At 35.1% G+C, this 11,005-nt stretch overlaps 1 protein-coding gene across 1 annotated transcript; it reads right to left on the reverse strand.

Moving 5' to 3' along the window:
- Nucleotides 1-250: 250 nt before the first annotated feature.
- On the reverse strand, nucleotides 251-10,935 carry LOC135199756 (MOXD1 homolog 1-like). The gene is made up of 8 exons (XM_064227912.1): nucleotides 10,746-10,935; nucleotides 9,068-9,171; nucleotides 7,356-7,519; nucleotides 4,258-4,375; nucleotides 3,085-3,209; nucleotides 1,687-1,832; nucleotides 1,381-1,401; nucleotides 251-434 (listed from the first exon to the last, which is right to left on the reverse strand). Exons 2-8 carry the CDS (start codon nucleotides 9,105-9,107, stop codon nucleotides 266-268), a joined length of 783 nt encoding a protein of 260 aa, XP_064083982.1. The 5' UTR covers nucleotides 9,108-9,171; nucleotides 10,746-10,935; the 3' UTR covers nucleotides 251-265.
- Between the last annotated feature and the right edge of the window lie 70 nt (nucleotides 10,936-11,005).

The raw sequence follows: 11,005 nt of genomic DNA on the forward strand, positions 1-11,005 counted from the left end.
ACGGAGGAAAGTAAATCTCCGAAACTAGTTGCAAATAAAGATGCTCTTCATTCAAGCCCTGTTTTTAATATTTATTATGTATACATATATATATATATATATATATATAATATATATATATATATATATATATATTGTTATTGATTCATAAGCACATAGTATCCATAAGACTGTCCCTTGAATTCTGTAGACATGAACACTTAACAACTGTAGGCTTGATACCACTACTGCTGCTGCTAATGGGATTAATAGTAGTTTTCATTCACTAAAACAGATTTCTTTCATAATTAATAGCAATTAACTCACTAGCAGGAGCTTTGACGATGATGCCACGCAGCAGATGAAAAAGTTCTGGTTTTTTCATTTTGGAATTCATATTTCCGGCTTTCATCACCTCTGCTAGTTTAGTCTCCGCTTCCAGATCGATTCCATACCTTGTGAGAAAATGAGTAAAATGAAAAGAGAAGTTATAACCTTCTGTCTCCTATTATATGAAGTTGAGTTTTTGAGGCAGCAGATTCCTAAGACGTATGCTAGTATTGTACTGTTCTGTTTTTTATTTTTTTATTTTTTTTTACATGTTCCTAGGTATAGGTTAGGTTAGTATTACACTGGTCCGGTTTTTTCTTAACATGTCCCTAGGTTAGGTTGGGTTAGGTTACGTTTGATTAATATCTTTACGAGTAACTTGGGTGTGGGAAACATAATGATTGTATTTTCAAGAAAATTTTATGGTTAGTTTTGACATGTCCCTAGGTTAGGTTAGGTTAGGTTAGATTACAATATCATTAAGTGTAACTTGGGTATGGGAAGTATAATGAGATCACTTGCAAGAAATTTGTTTGTTTAGTTTTATAAGATACAGCATCCAGCTTATTTCAGGGAAAGGTCCTGCTGGCATATTACCGAACTGTAACCAAGTACCGAACCTTCCCTGAAAAAGCGAGACACCATAACTTGAAAACAACTAACCATGGAACCTTGTTGAAAACAATCCCAACCCAACCTATTATTATTATTGTTATTATTATTATTGAGAAAACCTATTCACATAGAACAAGCCCACAAGCTTCCAAAGAATCTTATGGTCTTCATTCGAAAGAAGTAAGAGAAAGTAATGGGAAACATAGAAAGAGGAGTATAGTCATTAGAAAAAGAAATCCAACAAATAAGTAGATAAAAACGTAAGTGAATAATTAAAATACATGAGAACTGTGTTAGCGTATTAATACATTGCATCCTCGCTTGAACTTTTGAAAATATAAGCAAGAAAACGAGTGATAGAACATAGAATATAAAAAAAAGGACAGACAAAAGAAATGAAAGTACCGGCCATATCAAACAACTAAATATATTCATCTCGATACATGATATACTTACTCATGGGATGATTCAAGCTTCCTGAAAAAAATGGGAAATATATTACTAAATCATTCGAGTATATTATGCTCATTAAACAACTGATTTACTGCTTCACTTCTGTAAAAAATTTAGAAAATTCTTTATGATAATTTTTTTATATATCTTCCAATAATTTAGATTAATAGAACTTTTATCTCTCACCCCAACGCAGACACAATGGAATTTATCTAATTTATATTTGTGTATGAATGCACTTGTATTATCTAAACGTTTGAACGCGCTTGAACGTTTTTGTGACCAAATACAATTACTTAAGGAACTTACTCTCCCTTTTGCGTACTGGCATCCTCTATGCCCAGGGCATCAAAGAGAGACTTAGCAGAGAGCTCTGAGAAACAGCTAGTCAGATCCACCCGGGGATAATAGTATAATATGCTGTGACACATCTCCTGATAGGCTCCGAATCCTCCCTATTCAAGAAATCAGAATGAAATAATATATAAAAGAGATATTGCATTATCCACACACATAAATGATAGATAGGAATCTGTACCGAGCGCTTTCGTATTTATTGTCGTGGCAATGCTTGAATAAAGGCGAAAGTGCCTGGTACTGACTTTCTGCTTATCATTTTCTTGTGATTTTTTAAAGCATTATGCACATATGTAAACATTGTCATGTAGACTCAGTCATAATAATGGGGACATTTAATTGTTAATTAGGCAGTTAGAAATAATAAACTCTTATGTCAAAATATGTTAAAAACACATTTCAAAGAACTGATCAGTCTTTTATTAAAGTTGGAAATAAAATTGTATCAGAACTACGTTGTTTTGCAAGAAATTGCAAAAATTTATTTGTGAATGAAAGGAGATTTGTAATATATTTCATATATCCTGAGTTTAGTTTTTTTTATATACAATTGACTATTTAAAGTTATAATATTGTGGATGTCCTGTCATTCAATATGTTTATAAACGCATACACTGAAGTTGAACATTGCTCCTATATTGTACTTTTATATAAACTCTCATGGATTAACAATGATAGTTATCTTAATAGATAATAGAAAACTTAAAGCTCAGCTCATCAATTTTCATATTCCAAATATTCCAAAATAAATGATACCAAAATTGTGAAATTGCATCCAAAATCTTTTCTGTCATTGATTGAAAACATAACTGCAATGTATCGTCAAATTGATAAAATACTCGTACTTGGAATATTCTTCAATGGAAGGGGATTAAGATAGTACTTACAAAAGTAGGATTATGATACTCCCAAATAAAAGCTCATTGACTTACAAAAGTAGGATTAAGATGTTCCCAAACGAAAGTTCATTGATGTTCATTGACTTACAAACGAAAGTAGGATTAAGATATTCCCAAACGAACGTTCATTTACTCACAAATGTAGGATTAAGATATTCCTAAATCAAAGTTTATTAACATACAAAAGTGGGATGAAGATTTTCCCAAATAAAAGTTTATTGACTTACAAAAGCAGGATTAAGATATTCCCAAATGAAAGTTCATTGACTTACAAAAGTAGGATTAAGATATTTCCAAATGAAAGTTCATTGACTTACAAAAGTAGGATAAAGATATTCCAAAACGAAAGTTCATTGACTTACAAAGGTGGGATTAAGTACTCCTAAATGAAAGTTCATTGACTTACAAAAGTAGGATTAAGATATTCCTAAACGGAAGTTCATTGACTTACGAAAGTAGGACCACTGCGCGATGTGGAATCCAGTCCACATTCTACAATGAGGGAATCTCCAGGCAATACGACCAATTCCTCTTTGAGATTCCTGGTCTCTTGGAAGTTGAAGTCGTAGTTAAGATCTGGAGAGAGAGAGAGAGAGAGAGAGAGAGAGAGAGAGAGAGAGAGAGAAATAATTATTTACATACACAAATAGTATGTGTATACAAATATACTATATATATACATGTATATGTAAATAAAGACAAAATCCACTAAGTAGAGTGAAAGATTGGAGTACCGCTGCAAGGCCTTTCAACTCCTTGTCCTTACTAAGGTCTAGGAGCAGTACCCCATTGTTTCACTTTTCTTCGTGGATATTGTTTTTACTTATATATCCATCACGTTCCATATTTTGGTGATTCAGTTATACACTCACACACACACACACACATACACGCACACACACACACACACACACACACACATATATATATATATATATATATATATATATATATATATATATATATATATATATATATATATATATATATATATATATTATATAATATATATATATATATATAATCTCAGTAGATGCATCAGGTAAATCTACAGTATGTATAGTATAAGGCAAAAAGTTTGTATACTTATTTTACCATCCAGAATTTCAACAGAAAAATTTTTAATTTTTGTACACAAAACCAAATTTGGACAGGATCATGTAGAAACAGTTAAAAACACGGAAGCAAAAGAAACAAGGCATAACCCGACCTCCAGCTAATCCAGCATGCACGCTAAAATTGAAGGTCAAATAACCCGTTGTATCACCAACGCAAAGTAAAATACATACGCTATATTCTATTAGAAATAATTGTTCCTTGCTGTTTAGAATGCAAATTATTTATTTTTCTTATTTCCATCCTAATAAATTAATCATAAATATCCTATCATAAAACTCCTGTATCTTTAACTCAATGTGAAAAACCTTTTTTCCAGACCTTTTTAGCTTTTTCAGACCTTTTTAGGCTTTTCCATAGGACATTCCTAACCCCTCCCCCCCACTGAACCAAAACAACAATAGGAAGAACATCATCATCACCTAGAACAACAAGAATAACAACAACCACAAAGTAGTTTGTACGCTTGCTCCCCAAGTAAGCGAAAAAAAAAACTGATAAATCGTACCTTGCATAACCACAGGCAATTCCTTATGACCTCTGATGTGTCTGAGGGTCATATTTCTGCCCAAAGCATGTGCATGAAGGAATGCACCAAACACGTTGACGCCTTTTTCAGGAAGATGCTTGTTGGAAAAAGGAGAAATACAAATTATTTATCAGTTTTTAATTTTTAATCTGATTCTTACTTGCTATGTATAACGACCCTAATGCAATTCCCCCTGTATTGTCATCATTTACTTACATTCTTTCCTATTTGTTTATTCATTTGTTAACTTATCATCTTTTCTTTATTAATAAGTGACCTCTTCTTTCTGTATTTCCCTTTACCTTCTGTTTTTTTTTTTCTAATGAACACCTTAATATTCTTGGGAAGCTTGAATTTCAAGTCGATGGCCCCTTTAGTGGGCCTGTTCCATATGGATATGTTCCTTCCTCTTCTGATTAATAATAATAATAATAATAATAATAATAATAATAATAATAATAATAATAATAATAATAATAATAATAATAATAATATAATAATAATAATCTGATGTTCATGGACGACAAGCTGTATGGTAGGAACATCAAGCAAATAGATACCCTAATCCAGACTGTAAGGATTGTATCTGGGGACATCAGGATGGAGTTAGGAATATAAAAATGTGCCTTAGTCAATATACAAAAGGGCAAAGTAAAAAGGACTGAAGGGATAATGCTACCAGATGGGAGCAACATCAAACAAATAGATGAGAGGGGATACAAATACCTAGGAATAATGGAAGGAGGGGATATAAAACACCAAGAGATGAAGGACACGATCAAGAAAGAATATATGCAGAGACCCAAGGCGATACTCAAGTCAAAACTCAACGCCGGAAATGTGATAAAATCCATAAACACATGGGCAGTGCCAGTAATCAGATACAGCGCAGGAATAGTGGAATGAACGAAGGCAGAACTCCGTAGTATAGACCAGAAAACCAGGAAACAAATGACAATACACAAAGCACTACACCCAAGAGCAAATACGGACAGACTATACATAATACGAAGGGAAGGAGGGAGGGGGACTACTAAGTATAGAGGACTGCGTCAACATCGAGAACAGAGCACCGGGGCAATATCTGAAAACCAGTGAAGACGAGTGGCTCAAGAGTGCATGGGAAGGACTGATAAAAGTAGACGAAGACCCAGAAATATGCAGAGACAGGAGAGGGACAAACAGAACAGAGAACTGGCACAAAACAAACCATTGCATGGCAATGGCTACAGAGGGGAGAGCTCAAGAAGCAAACTGAAGGAATGATAACAGGGGCACAAGATCAGGCCCTAAGAACCAAATATGTTCAAAGAACGATAGATGGAAATAACATCTCTCCCATATGTAGGAGGTGCAATACGAAAAATGAAACCATAAACCAAATAGCAAGCGAATGTCCGGCACTTGCACAGAACCAGTATAAAAAGAGGCATGATTCAGTGGCAAAAATCCTCCACTGGAGCCTGTGCAAGAAATACCAGCTACCTTGCAGTAATAGTAAGTGGTACGAGCAACAACCTGAAGGAGTGACAGAAAGCGATCAGGCAAAGATCCTCTGGGACTATGGTATCAGAACAGATTGGGTGATACGTGCAAATAGGCCAGACGTGACGTTGATTGATAAAATAAAGAAAAAAGTATCACTCATTGATGTCGCAGTACCATGGGACACCAGAGTTGAAGAGAAAGAAAGGGAAAAATGGATAAGTATCAAGACCTGAAAATAGAAATAAGAAGGATATGGGATATGCCAGTGGAAACTGTACCCATAATCATAGAAACACTAGGCCCGATCCCAAGATCCTTATAAAGGAATCTAGATAAACTAGAGGCTGGAGTAGCTCCAGGACTCACGCAGAAGAGTGTGATCCTATAAACGGCGCACATAGTAAGAAAAGTAATGGACTCCTAAGGAGGCCGGATGCAACCCGGAATCCCATACTATAAATACCACCCAGTCGAATTGGAGGACTGTGATAAATAAAAAAAAAAAATAATCTTCTTCCTAGCTTAAACCCATTTTTATATGGGGTCGCATTGCGAATGAGTCGTCTCCATCGATTTCTGTCTTGTGCCTCGTTCTCATTTATACCTTTCAATTCCATATCTTCCCTTACACAATCACGCCATCTCTTTCTTGGTCTTCCCTTCTTCCTTCTACCCCGCACTTCCATTTCCATCATATGTCTTCCAACATGACGTTCCTCCCTTCGTAATAGGTGTCCATACCATCGAAGCCTTCCTTCCTGTATTTTCTTCGATATTTCAGCTACCTTTGTCGATCCTCTTATATACTCATTTCTAATCCTATCTTCCCTTGTTACTCCCGACATCCATCTCAACATTCTCATTTCTGCTACATCCATCTTCTTCTCCTCTGTTTTCCTCATACTTGCCGTTTCTGTTCCATATAACATTGCTGGTCTGACCACCGTCCTATGGAACTTTCCTTTCAATTTCAGAGGGACCTTCTTGTCACAGAGTACCCTTGATGCAGACCTCCAGTTATTCCATCCTGCCTGAATTCGGTGTCTAACCTCTTGGTCCATGCTTCCACTATCCTCCAATACGGACCCTAAGTACTTGAACTTCTGTACTTTCTTTATTTCTTCCCCACCCAATCTTATGCTACTTCCACCGTCCTCAGTAATACTAGAACACATATATTCGGTTTTTGATCTGCTTATAATAATATAAAAATAATAATAATCATAATAATTAAAATTATGAACTCAAAATGATAGATTTTAACCATTAACCACTGACTGAATATAGTTCTACCTGTGTCTCCAACATTATGGAATCAAATAATAGATTTTAACCATTAACCACTTAATGAATATAGTTCAACCCGTGTCTCCAACATTATGGAATCAAATAATAGATTTTGACCATTAACCACCTAATGAATATAGTTCCACTCGTGTCCCCAACATTATGTAATCAATCAAAAAACGTTTTAGTTACCAAACACTAACTGAATATAATTCTACGAGTATCTCCAAAATATATACACGGTATAAAAAAAAGTCATAAGGAAACAAAACAATGAAAAAAGCAACAAACTGATTACATACTTGGCCAGTACAGTCGCTGCTACAATGCCCAATACTCAGCCAATGTTGACCCGGGGGTATTATTTGCATAGGTGACACGTTGAGACCCAATATCATCATACCGGCATCATGTTCACGCAGCTTCTCTGTATAGTAAATCCTCAGGCCGGAATTGTCTACTATGCCTGTTGGAAAGGAGATCTTAATATATATATGTTTATATATATATATATATATATATATATATATATATATATATATGTATATATATAATATGTATATATATATGTGTGTGTGTGTGTGTGTGTGTGTGTGTGTGTGTGTTCCATCCCTCCTTATCCCCTAAACTACACAAACTGGGAACTCTTACCTGTTGCCAACGTTACCCTGTCTGTAAGATGTCACGAGGCTTATTAAGACTGCGTAAATATAGAAAAATACTATTTATTTCCCAAAGCAATTGGTTATAACATAGAACAAAATGGTTAACAAGTCATAATGGCCTAAACACCCAAATCTCCCCATAAAGAAACCGGTAAGATAACATTCTACCCTCCTGACTAAGGTTACACTCCCAAACCCAAAAGTGTCACAACGTCTTGTATTAGTCAGGTTAGAAAATCCCGTTTCTAATCAACCATCGAATTGGACCCATCTGTAATAAAGATAATAGGTATAGAAACATCCCCCACATCACTCTTTTCAAAGTATTCACGTAAAGAGAGTATTTCACACTTCTTTCTCTTTTCAAAAGGTAACAGTTTTTCTAAGTTTTTTATAGAATGTGTCCTACCTTTTCGATGGGCGGTTTTTCCCGACACTCGGAGCAACCGCTTGACCTATTCTCGTTCGTCTCAAAGAATGCGTCTTCCACAAGTACCCTGAACTAGTAGGCCTGTAATACGCGTACAAACGAACGTACATGCCTCACAAACAGGGGAACGATCTCTGAGTCAAGTTGCTTGTTCAGCAAATACCTTTTTCTCCAAGTGAACTTGTACTGCACCACCTCTTGTCTCTAAGCGAGGAGAGCTATGTGACTCCACTATCATATATGACACTTTAAAGATATTATTAGCCATTCCTCCTCTTTTCACCTACTAGAACATATATATATATATATATATATATATATATATATATATATATATATATATATATATATATATATATTATATATATATATATATATCTAATAAAAGGAGCCCATAAAAACACCAAAATGTAGAGAGAAAAGTACTATAATTTCAGAGTCTGCTGTCTCTCTCTTCAGGTATATGAAGAGAGAGACAGCAGTCTCTGAAATATAGTACTTTTCTCTCTACATTTTGGTGTTTTTTATGGGCTCCTTTTATTAGTTATGGAATTCTGTTGTTACAGAACACCTTTACCAGTCATATATATATATATATATATATATATAATATATCTATATATATATATATATATATATATATATATATATATATATCTATATATATATATATATTTGTAATGAAAAAAAAATCAAAATTATTAATAACCACAAACTTATAACCCTAACATTACTTATAATACGTACTATATTTTCGTAACCAACAAAAGACATGCTTAGCGACCCAATTTGAGTAAGTGGATAAGGAGAAGTTGACATTATTAAGAGTCCTAAATTACCCCACCATCATAACCTGAAGTCACGGACGCGAAACGTCAACAATCAACGAAACAGAGACAGGACAAAAATTATATCAGACCTTTCCTGAGATTAGGATTTTCGTAATGCAACTCCATCATGAAGTACGTAGCTCCCCGTGCTCCTCTCCCAGTGGGAAACCAACGTGTTCTGGTGTGAAGGTTCCTGAGGGAATATATGTGAACTGGGGTTATGATTATTAATATTTTTTTAGTGAATTGTTGTATATAGTTACTAGGTAGTTACACGCTTGCACACATTACCCCATCAATATTCAGGGATTCGAACATTATCATCTATTTTTGTGTATAGTTACAAGGTATAGTTAGGCACATACACATTGCCTAATCAATATTCAGGGATTTAAACTTTTATTTTTTATTTTTGTGTGTAGTTACTAGGTATAATTATATACAAACCCATTGCCTCATCAATATTCAGGGATGTAAACTTTATCATCTATTTTTGTGTAGTTACCAGGTATAGTAATGCACTTACACACTACCTAATCTATATGCAGGGATTTAAACTTTTATTTTCTATTTTTGTGTGTAGTTACTAGGTATAGTTATGCGCTTACACACGTAACCTCGTCAATATTCAGGGATTTAAACTTTATATTCTATTTTTTTGTAGTTATTGGCACAGTTACATACACATTGCAACATCAATATTCAGGGATTTAAACATTAATTTCTATTATGTGTGTAGTTGCCAGGTATGATTATAAACACACACACACACACACACATTGCCTCATCAATATCCAGGGATTTAAACTTTTATCATCTATGCTATATTTTAGTATAAATCATTTTTCTGCTCTGTTTAACCTGCACATTTAGTTTTTACACTTTTATTCTAATGACTGAATCATAAATATCCTAATGCTAAAATTCCTGCATTTTTAAATCAACGCGAAACACCTTTTTTTTTTAGTCCTTAGGCTCTTTTATAGATCTTTCCTATCCCCCAAACAAGAACAAGAACAAGAGCAAGAGCAGCAACATCCAAAGAAAAATGAGTTCCTAGCCTACCCGAGTTAGCGACAAAACATTGCATGTAAATCAACCAGACTAATCAGGCCTTATCAGTGAATTATTTAAATCATTAAAATTCTCTTAAGCTTACTCTGTAGAAGGATTACATTGTCACTGTCCATTTTCCCTGACTTACATATCTCTTTACCATTCCATCAAATAGCCCAGGCTACGAAGGGACTGGTACAAAAAAAAAACCGAAGGGGTTTTGTACTTTTTTTTATCATTAATTTCACCAAACAACATTTTTTCCCTCACCTTCACCTCCAATACCCCAGGCTACAAGGGGACTATAGTGGATTTACATCAGCCATGCATTTGATGTCTAGACCAGTCCATTACGACGCTCCTAACTGGCTGTTGATAAGCCAATCACATGGCTGGATTCTGGAAACTCTGTCTCTCTCGAGAGTTCACATAGGCAGGATGTATGTTCCACCGCTCCTGAGGGATACGTCTTTCAAACGTATTCCTCAGAAGAAGTAGAACATACATCCTGCCCATGTGAACTCTCTCAAGAGACTGAGAGTTTCCAGCTCTGTCACTGGCTTACCAACAGCCAAATCAGGAGCGTCGTAAGGGACTGACCTAGATGTCACATAAACGATTGATGTGAATCTACTATAGTGCAAAAGATATATATAGGTTTTTAACACCTCTCCATCAATTATTTCACCAAACCCGATTTTTTTCCCTCACCTTCACCTCCAACAGCCCAGCCTACCATGAGACTTGAGCAGTACTTCCAGGAGACGGGCATGTTGGGGTCGAAGCACTGGCCTCCATCTGCGCCGATCCATTTTTCGAAATATTTGTCACTTTCCGGCAGATGACATCCGTATAGAAGGATGTGGTGCACGTGTTGGATATTGTCCTCGGAGATGATGGGTACATACTGTGGGGAGATGCTTATTGAATTACACAAGTGGAGTGTGTGAGCACATACATACACACAAACA

This window comes from Macrobrachium nipponense, chromosome 26, assembly GCF_015104395.2.
Source record: "Macrobrachium nipponense isolate FS-2020 chromosome 26, ASM1510439v2, whole genome shotgun sequence".
NCBI classification, from domain to species: domain Eukaryota; kingdom Metazoa; phylum Arthropoda; class Malacostraca; order Decapoda; family Palaemonidae; genus Macrobrachium; species Macrobrachium nipponense.

What these genes read in the sequence shown, in the direction of transcription:
- LOC135199756 (XM_064227912.1), bottom strand. Translation starts at nt 9,107, where the DNA reads ATGATGGAGTTGCATTACGAAAATCCTAATCTCAGGAAAG. An exon ending in GCCAGTACGCAAAAGGGAGA is followed by an intron (nt 1,402 to 1,686) that starts GTAAGTTCCTTA and finishes CATTTTTTTCAG; the next exon opens with GAAGCTTGAATCATCCCATG. An exon ending in AAGCTTGAATCATCCCATGA is followed by an intron (nt 435 to 1,380) that starts GTAAGTATATCA and finishes TTTTCTCACAAG; the next exon opens with GTATGGAATCGATCTGGAAG.